The sequence below is a fragment of the Sander lucioperca genome, chromosome 4 (assembly GCF_008315115.2).
Source record: "Sander lucioperca isolate FBNREF2018 chromosome 4, SLUC_FBN_1.2, whole genome shotgun sequence".
NCBI lineage: Eukaryota > Metazoa > Chordata > Actinopteri > Perciformes > Percidae > Sander > Sander lucioperca.
Genome location: NC_050176.1, coordinates 44,289,125 through 44,307,475, shown reverse-complemented (window position 1 = coordinate 44,307,475; position 18,351 = coordinate 44,289,125). Strand labels below are relative to the sequence as shown.

Below are 18,351 nucleotides of genomic sequence, written 5' to 3'. Positions count from 1 at the left end.
TAGCTAGCTGTCTCAATTTACCATGCAGAGATCTGAGGAGCAGTTAATCAGAATCAGAATCAGAAAGTGCTTTATTGCAAAGTACGTTTTTTACACATACAAGGAATTTGTCATGGTGTAGTTGGTGCATGTCACACATTCTCTAAATATAAGAAGGATAAAAAGAATATAAACAATATAAGTATAAACATATACACACAGTATGTATTAATAAAGATAAAAATAAATGTAAAATAAATAATAAAACAAGTTAAACAGTCATAGTCCTAGTCATAGTCCTCATAAATCCACCAGAGTTTAAAATTCCAACACAAAGAAATCGGAAGGAAACTAAAAATACATGCATCCGGTGGAATTTCCTGCGGAACCGGAGCAATCCTGGAAGTGGAACATCAAGGATATAGACTACTGGCAACATAACATGCTAGGAAGTGCCAGAGCAAAACTCATTTGTGTCTGATCTGTGCTGTTGTGCGTGACAGAAGAAGCTTATGGTTCATTTTAGTCCTAAGGTCACACCAGAGTTGCAGGGCACTTATGCTGATCACAGCAGCACCTGGGGAGCAGTTTGATCCATCAGGGCCAATCAAATGGTTTCTTAGCTACATTGGGCTGGAGAGGGGCACCTGTGATGATCAGTTGGGTCACTATGGGGTCACCTGAACTGAGCTAACCAGATGGGTACTTGGGCCACTCAAGTACGCCTCTGGTGTGTAATCTTGGGCCATGGGTGCAAATTACCAAAGGGCATTTGTGCATTCAGATGTAAAAGCAAAGTGGTGGTGACAGTGTGTGCACCACTGAGAAAAAGAGATATAGAAGCTGTTGAAGAGGATGTTACCTCGCCTAATATTGTCAGGTCACAACTTTCATGGAAATTCAATGCATCAGGATCAGGTCATTGATATTGAACAATGTGTAGCTGTATTAAGAGAATCAATAGATTCTTATTGTGTGCCAAAAATAGAACATAGCCACATAGACAAACTCTGTAGTGCACATCCGGCAACTCCCCCACCCCCATGTGTGCCATTCTCTCTCACCACTACTCTCCAATGGATCCACCGGCTGGAGCTATCATCTCTGAGGCATGTGAAGTACTTTTGTTAAGGCGATACAGGAATTTCTATTTTGAATGAATGGACACATTTGCAAAACAGACAAACAAACCAAAGAACCTTATATGAATCTCAGGCAGTAAGGTATTTATGAAATGTATACAGGTTAACAACAGCAGGTGCAGGAAGACACCACCAACTCAAGACCTATCACTATCAGGAACAATGTGAGTTGGATTGCGACACAATTTACAGAGATTACAACAGTGTCAGGTAAGACTAATCAAGGTTTGAAAGGTGTGTTCATCTTATCTATGAGACGGAAGTGTCCCTGGTGATGTGAACACTGCACATCACACTCCCCTCTGCCCTCCACGGACCCCCCGCCCCTACCTCCCCCAACCTTTCACTCCACTTCTAAACCTGAAGCCCAGGTGAACTCAGCGCAGACACAGGAAGCATGGACACACTACGCCTGCCACAGGTAAGCGCAAGCATGGCTTCTATTGATCTGAATGCTTTATTACTGCTGAAAACTTTGGAATATTAATTAAGTATTTATTTAGTTTAGTTAGTTACCAATATTTATTGTTTTTACTTAACTTTACTAACATGTAAGATTTGTAACATTGTTTAATAAATAGAACAGCACTCCAATTTACTATTTAATATTGCTACACAAGACATTTTGAGCAAGTCACTTATTCAGCGAGAATTCTGGAAATGTCACCGTCAATATACACATAGGTGACATTGTATATTATACAAATGTAGAAAATAGATGAACTTGTAAGCAGACTGTGTGCCCGGACTCTGAACTCAAGTGACAAAAATGAAAAGACTGGTAGAGACATTGTATTAATATTAATATGGAATTGTTTTATTGGATGACATAACACATTAAGATTTAGCTTGGAAACGATGGCCTGTGGACCACTGAAACAAAATTAATGTTCAATATAAATGATGTAGTAATTCTATTATAGACATAAGTAAGTATAGAAAACAGGGCTTTAGTAAATTATACAGAAAATAGAATAATATGATATAATATTAGTACATTTGTATGTAGGATAATTGTATAAATATTTAATGAATACATTCAAATAACAAACTGATAAGACATATCTCAGTCAAAGTGTAACACTTTTTTTTATTATTGATTTAGCTGGTAGCTTTCTTTCTGTGTCATACTGTGAATGGAATTTGACTGCAGCTCGACCATGTGATGATAAGATCAATACCCTGGTGTGAGTGTGTGTGTGTGTGTGTGTGTGTGTGTGTGTGTGTGTGTGTGTGTGTGCGTGTGTGTGTGCGTGTGCGTGTGCGTGTGCGTGTGCGTGTGCGTGTGCGTTTGGGTGTGTGCGTGCATGCCTATGTGTGATATTTCTGAACCTTATGTCCTGACAGTCAAACTGAAATGGTGATTTTGGTGGCACATACTTAGACAGACTTGACCAACAGTTAACAAGGGATTAAATACAATTGATTTCTGTCAAGGTTATGACATGCTATGATGCCAACCACCATCATGATGTATGTGACAAACGCATATTTGATTTAACTGCTATCTCTTGGTTTTCTTGGTGACAAATACAATTTAAGAAGCATTTCCACAATAAATATACTGTATAGCATTTTGGAATTAAATCCTTACATACTGTTTTACTTTTTCTTTGTTTCTAGCCAATGGCTGCTCAAAACAATGGCAAGGAAGACCACAATGATAGCCATGGAAAAAAGAGCAAAGGTATTTTTCCTGTCTATGAAATGCAACAGAAGGCTATTGAAAAACACGGTTACATGTAATGTATATAGTTGTACAAAAAAGGACAGTAAATGTATTCAGGCTTTTTGTCTGTCTTAGAGGACAAAGCAAGCCCCGCACACTCGACTGTGACTCTGATTGAGGAGGAGCAGGAGGATGCAGACCCCTGGGACATGCCAGAGCTGAAGGACACAGGGGTCCCATGGTCAGGTGAAGACTTGTAATGCAACATTATTACTAGGACAAGTACAGTGTTGTCATATCCTTGTATTTTTAAAGGAATACATGTCCTGATTAGACATACATGGTCAGGAAGTAATACATTTACATGCCTACTGATGGATAACATATATCCTACTGTAGATGTGATAAAGTGTTCCACATAACATTGTTATATAACATTACCACACAGTATCTTTCAAGTCCACAAGTGCATAGTTGTACATATTAATACATTCACATTATATATAGTATAACAAGTCTAGAGTAACTCCTTCTTACCATGCCTATAAATTATTCACCCCCATTGGAAGTTTTTATTTTTTGATATCTAAAAACATCAAGTCATAGTAGATTTAATTGAATTTTTTTTGCAGAATTGCATACCTATGCAAACATGTATTTTATATTTGTAATTAAAGCTGCAGTGGGTAGAAAGCAAACAAACGGCAGAATTTGAAGCAGAATGAGACGTCTTCCTGCAGCTCTCCCTCGCTCCTTTCTGTCACACAGTCAGCCAATAGGAACGCTCTTTCTCTCTCTGAAATGACCTGTGACTGGCAAAAATCTCCCATCACAGGCTAAATTATCTACAGCCTGAAAACAGAGCCAATAAGAGATGCAGAAGTCTAGTTTTCTCTCAGCTCACCATTAAATTATAGTCTCGCATTGCCAGACCTTCCTTCACAGCGCTGCGGAGGAGGGTCTGGAATTTCCGGCTGCAACGGACCAATCCTGGAAGTGGAATGTCGTGGATATAGACTACTTAAATTACAATATGCTGAAAGGTTATTATGGAATCTTTGCCCAACGCCACCAAAGATAAATTGCCTACCACAGCTTTAATTCAGATAACTTTGTAGATTAAGTTTTCCCTTTGACAATAAAAAGTAATTTTTTCTGTTGATAAGTGTCAAAAAAAGCCACATTTTATACAATCTAATTTTGATGTTGTTTAACAATAAAATATCTAAACTTCCTTTTCAAAAGCATTCCAGTTGGCTTAACTCCCAAGACATCGTTTCATTAGACGGACAACAAATCAGTATAATTGATCTGGTTATTTAGAAAGCATTGAGGTTATAAATAGTAATGGATATGATAAAGACAGTTGCCAGACAGACAGCTGAGTCTGTGCCAACATACTGTAGGCACAGAATGTTTCCTTTGACTCTCAAATCTGCAGGCTGTGAAATAGGCTTTTTTTTACCGCAGATATTTTGATATATCATAGCAGAAAAACCACAGATGTGATTACTAATAATAGGGGGCTGTGCTCCATTTAGCTTTACCAGTTCCAGGGTCTGACTACTTTTCATGCTGGCTCACTGGTTAATACATGTAATAACAGAGACATTGTTTATGGTATTAATCACACCTGTGTTTTTCCTGCTTTGACAAATGAAAATGTCTGCTGTGAAAAAGGCCCCTAAAGGAAACATTGGATAAATCTTTAAAGAAAATAATCGTTTCCCTTTTTTATTCTGTGTTTAATCCCATTCATGACTTGTCTCTATTCCAGCTCTGGACACCAGAGGGAAAGTGTTGAGAGTGTTGGTGTCAGTGGGGAAGTTCATCCTGCTGCTGGGTTTCCTCTACATGTTCATCTGCTCTCTCGACATCCTCAGCTCCGCTTTCCAGCTTGTTGGAGGTAAACACAGTAACACTTGAAGCCACGTTCAGGTGTAATGATGAACCATAAACTCACATGCATGCTACTGGCCTTTTTTACAGCAGACATTTCTCTTGTCATAAGAGGAAAAGTAGTTTTTTAAATAACATTAACGATGGCTTCGTCCTATTCAAATGTCCCAGTAAGTCATGACAGTTTGACAGTGAGCCAACATCCACCATACCAGGACCCTGACACTGAAGCAGCTAAATAGAATTTAGCCATCATTCATTGTATTATTCATGAATGAAAGTATTAATATGCAGCCACTTTGTCTTACACTACACATAAAAAAGCACAGTGGTACCATGATTTATATTTTATAACTCTCCACAGCATACTTGTTTGTAGGGGGAAAAACATTTTTTTGAATATGCACATTCTGCTCACCTTGCCCAGGTAAAGCAGCAGGTGACATCTTTCAGGACAACACAGTTCTGTCCAACCCTCTGGCTGGTCTGGTCATTGGTGTTCTGGTCACTCTGCTGGTCCAGAGCTCATCCACTTCCTCCTCTATAGTTGTCAGCATGGTGTCCTCTGGATGTGAGTTCGGGCATTCACACATTCTGGACACACACACACACACACACACACACACACACACACACACACACACACACACACACGCACATGCACACACGCACACACGCACACACACACACACACACACACACACACACACACACACACACACACACACACACACAGATAAACCTCCATGCACAGAATGCATGAATGATAATGATGTCGGAGGTGTGGAGGACAACTGATGATGAAGATGACCTGTTTTGCTTTGGCAGTGCTAACAGTTCAGCTGGCTGTTCCTATCATCATGGGCACCAACATCGGCACCTCTGTCACCAACACACTAGTCGCCATGACGCAGGCCGGTGACCGCAGCACCTTTCGCAGGTAATCATTTTGTATTTGATGGATTGCTTACTTTGACTTCCTTTCCCTTTAAGTAACACAACTTTAATTGCAGTCTGTGGAAAACATGTACAGCGTATCCAAAATGCCAGCTTTTGATGAACTAAGAAAACACACATTTACAACTCATTACATCTTCAGTCTAATATACAAAATACAATCCTTTCCTTTATCTAAAAATGACAAATAGTCCATATTTAACATTCATTCATAATTTATGACCCTCACGTTTCTCTGAAAAATAACAAAATCACCAAATGTGTAAATTACTATTACTATATAAATAGTTAACCTGCTTACTGACTAGATTACTTATTCCAGGACAGCAATAATATGTAGCTCCCATTAGCGAGATCAAAGGTAATTTTACTTTGCATTTATCTACCTCCTCTCACAATATACCCAGGGCTTTTGCAGGGGCCACTGTGCACGACTTCTTCAACTGGCTCTCTGTGCTGGTGCTGCTGCCTCTGGAGGTCATTACTGGTTATTTGTACGTGGTCACCAAGCTCATCATTGACTCCTTCAAAATTGAGAGTGGCGAGGCCCCGGACCTGTTAAATGTGATCACTGATATTCTCACTGAGTCAATTATACAGGTAAAATGTAATTTCTGGTTATGTTACTTGTACTAACTTTAATGATCAAATATGAAGAAAATGTTTGTTATTCGGACATTTTAGCTACCCTGTGGAGTTTTTGAGCTCTAGCACCTCTATGTAGCAATGTTCTATTTTAATTATATACTGATTATATATATCACATTATTCTGCGACAGCTGGTGGTGGTAACATGTCAAGAAACACAGCAATGCGTCATCAAAGGCAGGGAGGAAGAACTGCTAGAAATTAGATGGGAAATTTAAAATATGAAAAAAAGCTTTGCAGTTGTTTTATGAGGAAGGAAATTGTCAGGGTTTTGTTATTTTGTGGTGTGTCTTATTTTTGTCGGTTTCTGTTCTGTATTTTGCTTGTTTCCTGTTTTACTTTGATAATCTGTTCTCTGTCTTGTCTTGTCTTGTTTTACTATCTGTTTTCCCGCTCTTGTGATTACCTGATGTTTTCCACCTGTTTCCCAGCCTTTGTGTCACCTGCCTCTTGTTTCCTCGTTACCCTGTGTATTTAGTCTTTGTCTTCCCCTTGTCTTTTGTTGGATCATTGTTTTGTGTCTGGTTTTTGTTCCTGTCAGTACGTCGTAGCCTGTTCAGTTTCTGCCTGCTCCATTTTTGGACCGCCTTTGTACCGCTCCTTTTTTGTATTTAATAAATCCTCGTGCTCATTACTCCTTCGCCTGCTCTCTGCATTTGGGTCCACCATTCTCTCTACCAACCTGACAGAAATTACTTTTGTTTGCTCATAAGAAAACTCCACAGGGCACCTCTAACATAATTTGAGACTTTTACACCATAAACATTTTTGAAATTTTTTGAAAATTTGAAATTTAGCTGACACACTACAATCCAGAGTGAATTTCAATAAGTGGTAATTTTGTTGCAAGGAGCCTCAGTTGGCAAAATATGGATATATCTCATCTAATGCCAAGATCAAACATCTAACCTTTCACTTGCAGATTAAAGATGCAAGATGCAAATCATATTATATATAGGAAGAACTGCTTCATGCATCATTGTGTTAAATGCACATTTTACCCATCTGTAAAAAAAGTACTGTGATACCCATTTTAGCCATTCGTTGGGGGAAGAAAACATTGCACTGAATCAAAGACAAAATTAAAGCTGGGGTTTCAGTAACCAATGTCCAGCAAGTACAAATCTTTTGGCTATGCCAGTAGTCATTTAGATTTAGGGTAAAGTCTGTTGAACCTGTCACCAACAATGAATGTCAATCGATTCATCACCAGCATGTGTATGAAATGACCACCTCTGGGTAGATAGGTGTCTTTTAGCAGCACTAACTGTGTGGTTAACTGATTGTAAACTGTTACGCTCTTTAGTTTGTCCCTGAGCTCAAGACAGATGGTGAACATACTGTAATGGTAGTTGGGCTGATACAGAAGCTACTGTGCAATTGTTAGTGTTATCTATATGGGCCACTGCTGAACTTCCACAGTATATTTAGCTTAAACAATACACTGGTAGAAATGTGAACCATGAAGCAGTATTAAACCTTTTTTTCTGTTTGGAATTGTGTTGTTTTTACTCTCACCAAAGAAATCACCATTTGTATCAGAGAGATGCCAGTATATAACAATATTATCTTTGTCGTGGTTCTCTTTCCCTCCAACTTAGTTGGATGAGTCTATCATTAGTGGGATTGCCACAGGAGACCCAGAAGCCAGGAATAAGAGTCTCATCAAGAAATGGTGCCAAACCTTCACCAACACAGTAAGAACAAAACATGTCAGCTACATACCAAATGTTTGAAAACATCCAGAAAATTAAAATCTTTATTGTCAAACTGCCACTGTTTCAGACCTTAATGAATGTCACAGTTCCTGGTCCAGAGAACTGCACGTCTCCATCTCTCTGCTGGGTCGATGGCAACTACACCTTCACGCTGAAGAACATTTCTGAAACGTACAATGTCCAGAAATGTAAGACCACTTTTCACAATATTTATACTTTTTTTTTAAAGATTTTTGGGGGGCATTTTAGGCCTTTATTTGTATAGGACAGCTTAGACTTGAAAGGGGAGAGAGAGGGGGGAATGACATGCAGCAAAGGGCCGCAGGTTGGAGTCGAGCCCACGGCCGCTGCGTTGAGGAGTAAACCTCTATACATGGGCACCCGCTCTACCAGGTGAGCTAACAAGGCGCCCATATTTATACTTTTTTGTGAATGCAAGAACCGTAATCTGTACATGAAAGGTGCTCTAAGCGATGTCACGTGTTTTTCAGGTTACAACATTTTTTTCACATACAGCAAATCTCCTCACTATCCGCGAGCTGCCTGTCCCCTGAACACACTGTAAAAAACGCAGTCTCTGTAGACAGCCCAGGCTCCACAAATGCCAACAAAAATAAACTGTGCCAACCTGTACCACGAAACATAACAAACAGTCTTCCAGCGTTCCAGCCAATAACCAACAAGAAGGATTTCGGGGTGGGGGTTGGGGGGTTTGTGCGCGGAAGCACGGAAGGGAGGGAGAGGAGACGGGATGAAGAGGAGGGAGGGGCGAGCTAGCCTCGTTTTGTTTGAAAATACTTTGAATGTCAACAAGAAGTGCCGTCACCCAACATCGCTTAGAGCACCTTTAAGTACATGTATAATATTCTCACCATAATATACATGGCCTCATTTCACATGGCATGGCAAAAGTGTTTTAACTAACTGAGTAGTTATGGTAACATCCCCCTTGAGCATTTTAGTTTGTTTTAGTTAAATGTTTCAGGTTTTACATGTTGCACATGTTTTGACCCCATTTCCAACAGCAGAAGACAGCTGGTTTTAGCAAAATAAAAAGTGAGTTTAGCAAGACATCAACCATAACAACTTTATTAAGTGATACTATATGTGAATGTGTGTTTTTAAAGTTGTTGTGGAGTTCTTCTGCACCCATGTGGCCAGAAATTGTAGAAACAATATGTATCCATTTTGCAAAAACCTATATATAATATGATTTGCATCTGGCATCTTTAATCTGCAAGTGAAAGGTTAGATGTTTGATCTGGGCATTAGATGAGATCCAGATTTTGCCAACTGAGGCTCCTTGCAACAAAATTTCCACTTGAAATTCACTCTGGATTGTAGTGTGTCAGCTAAATTTCAAAATTATTATGATGTGAAAGTCTCATCAAATTATGTTAGAGGTGCCCTGTGGAGTTTTCTTATGAGCAAACAAAAGTAATTTCCTTCCTCATAAAACAACTGCAAAGCTTTTTTTCATATTTTAAATATGGATTTATTGTGTGTGTGTGTGTGTGTGTGTGTGTGTGTGTGTGTGTGTGTGTGTGTGTGTGTGTGTGTTTCTGTGTGTCCACAGGTAAGCATCTCTTTGTTAATGTGAATCTGCCTGACCTGGCAGTGGGTCTGATCCTGCTGGCTCTTTCTCTGCTGGTGCTCTGCTCCTGCCTGATCCTGATCGTCAAGCTGCTCAACTCCATGCTGAAGGGACAGGTGGCTGCAGTCATCAAGAAGATCCTTAACACCGGTGAGCAGCACTGCACACTGTATACTCAAGTGCAATGAATTGAATGTGATTGCGTTGGTTAGTACACAAATGTTGTATGTCTTGTTTGTGTGTGCAGATTTCCCTTTTCCATTTGGCTGGGTCACAGGTTACATTGCCATTTTAGTTGGAGCTGGAATGACCTTCATTGTGCAAAGCAGTTCGGTTTTCACTTCTGCTATTACTCCACTTGTTGGTGAGGTCAATCATTCATCCATCCTTCTATCCATCCATTTCATTCATTTAAAAAATCTATGTACCATTTTGTACTGAAAACCTGCTTTTCTTAAAGTTTCTTTAGCTTATTCTTCTCTCTCTGTGACATGTTAGGCAGTAAAACAATGTACAAACACTGTCTCTTTAACAATGATAGGTTGAATACAGTGGAGAGGGAGCACACACACTTTACTTGCTTGTTTTTTTTAAAGCTGATAAATGCAACTAACTTCCTGGTAAAACAGGAAGGAAGTGATGGTAGTGATGGTAAACGTCTCGTTTGTTTGAATAGGTATTGGTGTCATCAGCATAGAAAGAGCATACCCGTTGTCTTTGGGTTCAAATATTGGCACAACCACCACAGCCATCCTGGCAGCTATGGCGAGTCCTGGAGACACTCTGGCTAATGCTCTACAGGTCAGTAATTCACAAAAATAAAAAAACTTGCACACATGTAGAATGACCAGATTGACTTTTTAAGGTTTCATATGAATTTCGCTGTCAGGATATGAGAACTATTAGGGGGAGGAAGCCTGTTCTTTTCCTAATTTATAATTTTCTAAATATCATTTTAAACATATTTGCCCTTAGGAGATGTATTGGAAAATATTGGGCTCTTGGAAGATATACCGTTTTGTACATCTTCAGCTGGCCTGCTGTCCACTGAAAATGAATTAAATGAATAAATAGTTGGATGCGTATCAATTAAATACTGTTTCTATTTTACCTATAATTATCTAGTACCAAATATAGCATAGCATAGGCCTACATATTACATAGTTATTTCCATGAAACTTTAAAGGAAAGTATTAGGAAATTACAGACTTGTAAAAAAAAGTGTTACCAAAATGTTTTATTAAATAAAAAAGTATGTAATATAGATATTTTTATAAGGAGAAAAATAATGACTGAAGCATATCAATAAAGTTTGTTGATGTTGTTTCCAGATTGCCCTTGTGCACTTCCTGTTCAACATCTCTGGCATTATTCTGTGGTATCCAATCCCCTTCACCCGCCTCCCTATCCGGCTGGCCAAAAGCCTGGGGAACATCACCGCCTCCTACCGCTGGTTTGCTGCCATCTACATCATCTTTTTCTTCTTCATTTTACCGCTCTTCATCTTTAGTCTGTCACTGGCCGGCTGGCAGGTACTGGTAGGCGTGGGTGCACCTCTCGTTGTCATATTGATCATCATCATAGTGATCAACATACTGCAGAAACGGAAACCTGGGTGTCTGCCTGCAGCACTGCGATCCTGGGACTTCCTCCCTCTGTGGGCCCACTCCCTGGCTCCCTGGGACAAAGTGGTTGGTGTGATTACCGCCAAATGCTGTTGCTGCTGCAAATGCTGCCAAATTTCTGCTGATGATCAAGAACCCAGAGATAAAGAATCAGTGGGAAATAACAACACAGAGGTGTATGATAACCCTGCAATGAGTGCAGAGAAGGAGGTGGAAAATGAGATCAATTTAGAGCTAAAGATTCTGAAGATGACCCGGCTTTGAGATTTTGTATACATATTATGTGTGTGTGACTATATGTGTATGATGCAAAGACATGCATTGGTCATGCACAAGGACAAAACACATTTAGGCAAAACTCTTAAATGTTCGTAATATTTATGCTATTACTTTAGTGTAAGATGGGAAATGGTTATATAGAGAATTAAAACTCTCTGCGTATCAACAAAATGCACGTGTGGTGTTAACTGAGGTGGCCTTTAAAGGATAAGGCTTGCAATATTCTTTTTTTGTTTTGTTTGTTATATTCAACAAATCCCACAATTCATTAGTCATCTCTCAATACTTTATGACTTTCCATACCCTGTCTGTGGCTTTCAGCTTCAAGCAATGTTGAAAACGGCTCACAAATATCTAGTTTAATCTTTAAAAAGGCAAAATAATTTCCTAAAGCAGCTGGGCACTGTAGTTTATAGCAATCATTACTTAAATAGAAGGAAATAGTGCATTTATTGGGGACTATTTTCAGCTGTGGAGTAATACAATTCTAGTGAGTATTTCCGGGAGCAGGAGGGTGTTATATAATAAATAATCAGGCGATTTGTGGACAATATTAAAATATAGAATATCACCAGACTAATATAGTATTTAAGTTTCCAACTTTAGCTCTACAGAATAAATCACAATTTAACAATTTTCAAATGTAGTTATTGGGTTATTATCTTATAATGAGATAACTATTCATATATATCATCATCTAATTGATGAAATACAAATAAGGTGTATGTTGTTGAACAAAGTCAATAACTGGTGTTCAAAGCAAACAGTTATTGAAAGAGCACAGCAATACAAAGTGTATAGGCAATTGTTTAAATGTGAAAACTCATGAAGATGCCATGGCCTTTGTGCAGTAACATACAGTAGCCTACAGTCAGTCAGGATCATATCTGCACAAAACCACAGACTTGTTCAGAAAAATAAGGTTGAATCTTTTTTTATTTACAAAAGAAAAAAATCTTGTTTTTACTGTGTATAAAAGACACGTTGAGATCCTTATCACATCGTTTTAAGGTGTAAAAATTATTTTGTAATTGACGGATAATTGTATTCAAGGAATATGTAGTTTAAAAATGAGATGTGCATCTAACAATGTTTTGAACTTCCAGTGCTTAATGTAGAGTTGTATATTGTGTCTCCATAATACCTATTTAAAAATAAAAGATAAAAAAATGATACCTAATTGAAAGTTTTTTTTTTCTACTGACCTGGCAGAAACCAGACTCATCACATAATGTTCCCAGATTAACTTCTGACCCTCTATAATGGGTATGATAAGAGATTACTCCACTATCAGTGTTATCTGAAGACTTCTCTGAGTAAGGCATTTTGGGAATGAACAATTATAGTAAAAGGGAGGAAAAGAGTTGAGAGTACAGTTCAGAGTAACAAACATGCTCCGTATCTTAAAGTATCATAAACTTTATCAACATAGTTATTATTATTATCAGTGTTATTAATAATTTACTATTTTTGTAATGGCTGTCTTACAGAAAGTCAGGTAGTTTGCTGTTACTCGTTTATGACTGCATTTGTGAGTTTTGAAATTTCTTTTTTCTTTTTTAAGTGTCTGGGCAAAGCACAGCCAGCGTCCAGGAAACTGTTGTGCCGACCGCTATGTCACATGTCAGTAAACCTTGTGCAAACAGCATGAGATGGATTATCAATATGTCAATAACAAGGGCACACAACTGTGCCAAAGCGCACAAACAACCACAGGACACTTTCCACATGGTCAACTGACACTTACTTAAAGTAAATATGTACATTTACTCAAGTGAGACTGTCCTCCCCTGAAAATGGCCACCATAATCGTTTGTTCAAGCAGCAATTATGACACATATTTACCTCATATCTTCATCATACATCCATGATATTTACATTTACATTTACATCCTACCACCACTAGGGATGCTAATTTATGAAACATTCCTGGGTCTCATTAGAAGGTAGAAATAAACGACCTACGTTGTATGGTTTGGAGAACTTGTTGGTTTGTCCGCTGGCCATAGCAATTATGAAAAAATAATCATGATGGGCTATCTTTTAGCTTTGATGCTACTATATTGCTATAGTTTAATACTGTACACAACATGTATTTCACAGCTATAGGCCTAGTTACTAGTTACTTTTCAGATTAAGATTTGAAATAAAACACTACGCATTATTATAGTATATTAAACCAGTTGTTCCCAACCTCTAGTTTGTGACCTCAAAAAAGCAGGGGCTTGTTGGGGCCCCAATGTTTTTAAGTTGTAAGCAGTTCCACCAAAGAGACATTTCCCCTCTAAACTTCTCACATGGTTTAATTTAAATAAGTGTTAGAGGTAAAAAGGTAAAAAGTATCCAATATTTCACAAAAAAGAAAAACTTTCAAATAATGTGTTGGTGTGGCAGAACTTAGTTTTTTTATTTTCTGTCCTCTACCATTAATCATCTCTCGACCCCTCAGATTTATCTTGTGACCCTTTGAAGGGGGCCCGACCCTTAAGTTGGGAACCACTAGATCATATATGTAACTGGTGGACTTCTGCGTTGTGTTGTGTTTCTTTAGACAAGACTCCATGACACCGGGATCTCTTTGTTGAGCTGTTTATTCTGGTGACACATCCAAAAAACCTTCCAGGACCTTCTTATTAGCTACTACGTACAGGCACATACAGAACACAGTACAGTACACAAATAACATAAATATACAAAACGGAAGCTAGCTTAGTCTGCCGCAAATTCAAGCTAACCACACCAACTCTTAAAAACTCTTAACTCTCAACTAAATAATGATAGTCTGTTGAAATCAATATGTTGACAGGTTGGCACAGACACTATAACATTGTAGGAAAAAAATAATACAAGAAATAAAGGGATGAGTTTTTATAATAAATTAGCCAAAATAAATTACACTCACTTCTCCCATACGGGAATTGTACAAAAAGGGGAGATTGAAAGGGACAGAAAGGGATTTATAGTTGCAGGACCACAGAAGTTGCAGGAACACATACGTTCTGGAGTTTGGAGGTCCTCCCAGTGAAAAGTATACTGTAACAAGAGATAAAGGCAAATATGACTCAGTTACATATATAAAGTAAAACCAGCTCCACCTAGCTAATCTAATAATAATCTATCAGTCCCAGGAGAGTACTTTTACTTTTGATATTTAACTATAGGCTACATGTTCTTGGTAATACATATGTACTAGAATAATGAAGGTAAGACTTTTACTTGACTCGAGTATTTTTCCATTGTGGCATTGGTAATTTAAAAACAAGTAAAGAAGAAGATCAGAATACTTCTTCTACCACTGCTGGTTTCAAACTAGTGTTTTAATAAACCAGGTTGCACCATCACACCTAAGAAATTTCTTAGCTAGTAAATACTTAGGAAATGTGTAATTCTGTTGCTTGGAAACATCTGTGGTGCCGTCCAATCAAAAACAATCAGCTATGTAAACAGCACGAGCTGCACTTCCAAAAATCACCTTTGTGAATGTAGGCATCACTTTGTTTTATTTATACATGCATACATGGACAAATATGTATATTTCAGAGATGGTAGTTTAAGATGAGTGGGAAGTATGTGATTATGCTAACCTAGCTGATGTTATTCAAACATTATGAGTTTGTTTTGTAATTTGAGGTATGTTGTGATATTTAGCTAAATTTTAAATATTCTCAGTATACATCATTAATAAACAGCAATTTATCGAGTGTCGGGCCAGATGTGTTTTCCATATTACCTCTTCACTCTTCACTGTGACTGGAAAATCTATTGGCATAACATTAGTCTGTCAGTAAGCTTTAGTTATACCTGGCAGTTACTTACTGTAAATATTTAGTAGCAACTCATTTTGTGAGAACTAGTTGTGTGGTGCAACCTATTGTAATTTAGTGATGCTGAAATCTCCACTTGGTAAACATATATTATAACTGGGCTATTGTTGAACTTCTGTCTCGCACTGCTGGTATGAAATACTGCAATAAATACACAGTTGTGGTTGCAGCTTATACTAGAGCAGACGGAGTTGGTAGTGCTTGTCATGCCAGAACCTGAAGGAAACTATCACCCAATTCTGCAGTTCTCTTTATAGCATCTTTCAGCTCTCAGGTATTGCAGGTATACATTAAAGGAATAATGTCATTCCTTGCAATAGCTATACCATCAAAACATTTCAGTTATTGAGGACAAAACAACAATTCGACAAAACAAAATAATTTATTATTTTAAAACCTAGAGGCAATTTGTGGTTACAGTCCTTACAGATAACTGATGTGCATTTTACAAACACTGTACACTACCACTAACGCTATCAAGACACTAAGACTAAAACTACAGTACCTCATTACTACATCCACTAGTTACTAGAACTACTATCTAGTTAAAGTAAGACTAAAGCACAACATAAAAACATCAATACATTAACATACAATACATGCACTTGTAGCACCATTCATTGCATTGTACTACAGATGTGAAGAATAATTTAATCTTGTGTGGGCTACTACATACTCCACATACTTGTGTTTTCATGTGCCTCTCTCTGAAATCATTTCATACAGGACCATTAAAGCTGGTCACTTGTGCAATGATTTTGTGCCTTAAAGAAATCTCCATCTAGCATCATAACATGGGCCAAACATTTTTTTTTTTTTTATTGTCTGCACCTTGTCTGGATTTATTGTCTGCACCTTGTCTGGATTCAGGGGAGTTTTTGGTAAATGACAAAGAAAACAGCTCTCATGTGGATGAAAGAGGATTCTTCATCTTAGAAGGGGACGGGTCCGTAGTAGGCGACGTATGCTTTGACGATGCCTTCCGTTTCAGCCATCTCGTCACAGGCGTTGTTCAGCTCACACACCTCTCTCAGGCTGGATGGCAGAAGAGAGAAAAGTTAGAAGGGTTGTAAAATATCTTAGACTTAACTTAGATTCTGTATTTAAGTTCTGAGTTGTTGTTTTTTTTTACACTAGACTAAAACTGAAATGATTATTTTTTGACCTTAGGTAGGAACATTGCAGCAAGGAATTTATGTTAACATACATTTGAATAACTAAATGACAAATTAATTGCAGCAATCGTCAAGCCAACACAATAGTGTGCAAAGTATATTGTTGCTTCGTGAGTTAGTTTGATCCAAATAGTGTAAATAACTGTACCTTTCCAGCTGCAGAGGGTTGAGGTCTCCTGCTGCGGCAGCTCTTTTTCTCCTCAGGAGAACAGCAGCCAGGTCTCTCTTCATCACCACCTGAGCCGCTGTGTGGACAAACATCACAAACTCAAACTTACTTGAATTTTCTTGTTTTACAGACAAACTAACTAATTCTGAAACCATGCAAAGATTCTTTCTGGAAACAAAAATGTCGCATACCCTCAGCACTGACGGACTCTGATGAAGATGAGGAGGAAGATGAAGAAGAAGAAGAGGAAGAATCAGAGGCAGAAGAGTCGGATGCTGAGGAGTCAGACTCAGAGGAAGAAGATTCAGTAGACTCAGAGGAGGAGGAAGAGGAGGAGGAGGAGGAGGAAGAGTTAGAGTTAGAATCAGATGCTGAAGAGTCTGAGGAAGAGTTGGAGTCAGAGGCCGAGGACGACTCAGAGGAGGAGGAAGAGTCCGAAGCAGATGAATCGGGGGCAGCAGCTGGGTCAGCAGCTGGGTCAGCAGGTGCAGCTTCAGCAGCTGTGTCGGCAGCTGTGTCTGCAGCAACGTCCACGACAACCTCTGGTTCAACAGCTGGGGATCACAGAAAATAACACTTTTATAGACACACTGTAGGTGTATAGATAGTGTACTTAGAGGTCAATATCAGGAATCACAGCAATGATGAGAGGAGTTTGTCCTTACCTCCCATGGACCAGCACACTGACAGAAGACCACAGATGGAGAGGAGAGTCAGAGTCTTCATGATGCCTTGTAGTTAGTTTCAGGTTGTAGACTAGCTGCTTTCTGGATTGCTTGCTCTTCTTTGCTTTCCTGCGATGGCTTGCTCTGTTTCTTTCCCCAATTTCAAGGTCAATATATACTGTTGGTCCACCTCCTTTGTCAGACCAGAGATAATCCTCTGATTGGCTGGAGAGTCAAATGTCAACGTTTCCACTTCCATTTGTCATGAAAAGCTCCCCTTAACACCCACGCAGCCCTCACAGAGTCCAAAAACTCATTCACTTGCACACAGACTTACATGGCCACAAACATCCCTGGCATTCATCTGTACATACAGTGCATGTTGGCAACTGTATGTTAACCTATGTGTATGTCCTGTATGTAGCCTTCACTTGACATTAAAGAAAATCCAAGACAAACAGAGTAACATGAGAAAAGACGGGGATTCCCCGTCTCCTCGATACACACACACACACACACACACACACACACACAGACACACACACACACACACACACACACACACACACACACACACACACACACAAATCCACTGAAAGTCCCTTTACTACTCCTCACTGGAGTATAAATAATACAACAAACCCCTAAAAGTCCAAACCAGTGGTGTTACTAATCTCTATGTGATTGAATTTTAATCAGGGAGACCTATTTCAGGGTTGTCTCTTGCCAGTTCTGCCATTGCTGTTATGTTGCTATACTCCTTGCCCCAGATGTGATCTCCCACCCCCACAAACCCCAAACTATAGCTTGAGCTGACCACAAGCTACTAATCGAGTGACACGGAACAGCAGTGAGCCTCATTATGCAACAGATCCTAATTAGAGTGTTGCTGAGTCCCACCAGAACCGCAGTCAGTCACTATTTACAGATCCATCTCTGGTCCAGCTCCTTGCCAGATCCAGGCACGGTCATGGCTTACCAACGCCAACCAGTGGCCCAATACACAGC

General features: G+C 38.9%; 2 protein-coding genes across 2 annotated transcripts; one reads left to right on the top strand and one right to left on the bottom strand.

The window, feature by feature from the left end:
• The first annotated feature begins 1,034 nt into the window (after window positions 1-1,034).
• slc34a2a (solute carrier family 34 member 2a) lies at window positions 1,035-12,418 on the top strand. Its single transcript, XM_031286072.2, has 13 exons — window positions 1,035-1,542; window positions 2,745-2,808; window positions 2,926-3,036; window positions 4,568-4,696; window positions 5,117-5,260; window positions 5,518-5,629; window positions 6,054-6,246; window positions 7,896-7,991; window positions 8,080-8,200; window positions 9,589-9,756; window positions 9,854-9,970; window positions 10,283-10,407; window positions 10,938-12,418. The coding sequence occupies exons 1-13, from the start codon at window positions 1,519-1,521 to the stop codon at window positions 11,493-11,495; spliced, it is 1,962 nt and encodes a 653-aa protein (XP_031141932.1). The 5' UTR covers window positions 1,035-1,518; the 3' UTR covers window positions 11,496-12,418.
• Window positions 12,419-15,697: 3,279 nt separating this feature from the next.
• On the bottom strand, window positions 15,698-17,520 carry bglapl (bone gamma-carboxyglutamate (gla) protein, like). Its single transcript, XM_031285925.2, has 4 exons — window positions 17,344-17,520; window positions 16,870-17,232; window positions 16,658-16,754; window positions 15,698-16,369 (listed from the first exon to the last, which is right to left on the bottom strand). Exons 1-4 carry the CDS (start codon window positions 17,402-17,404, stop codon window positions 16,267-16,269), a joined length of 624 nt encoding a protein of 207 aa, XP_031141785.1. The 5' UTR covers window positions 17,405-17,520; the 3' UTR covers window positions 15,698-16,266.
• Window positions 17,521-18,351: the final 831 nt, after the last annotated feature.

Excerpts from the sequence above, each read along its gene's own strand:
- slc34a2a (XM_031286072.2), top strand. The coding sequence starts at position 1,519 with ATGGACACACTACGCCTGCCACAG. Across the intron at positions 4,697-5,116 it reads CGCTTTCCAGCTTGTTGGAG|GTAAAGCAGCAGGTGACATC; the intron begins GTAAACACAGTA and ends CACCTTGCCCAG. Across the intron at positions 5,261-5,517 it reads CAGCATGGTGTCCTCTGGAT|TGCTAACAGTTCAGCTGGCT; the intron begins GTGAGTTCGGGC and ends TTGCTTTGGCAG.
- bglapl (XM_031285925.2), bottom strand. The coding sequence starts at position 17,404 with ATGAAGACTCTGACTCTCCTCTCCATCTGTGGTCTTCTGTCAGTGTGC. Across the intron at positions 17,233-17,343 it reads AGTGTGCTGGTCCATGGGAG|CTGTTGAACCAGAGGTTGTC; the intron begins GTAAGGACAAAC and ends TGTGATCCCCAG. Across the intron at positions 16,370-16,657 it reads AACCCTCTGCAGCTGGAAAG|CCTGAGAGAGGTGTGTGAGC; the intron begins GTACAGTTATTT and ends TCTGCCATCCAG.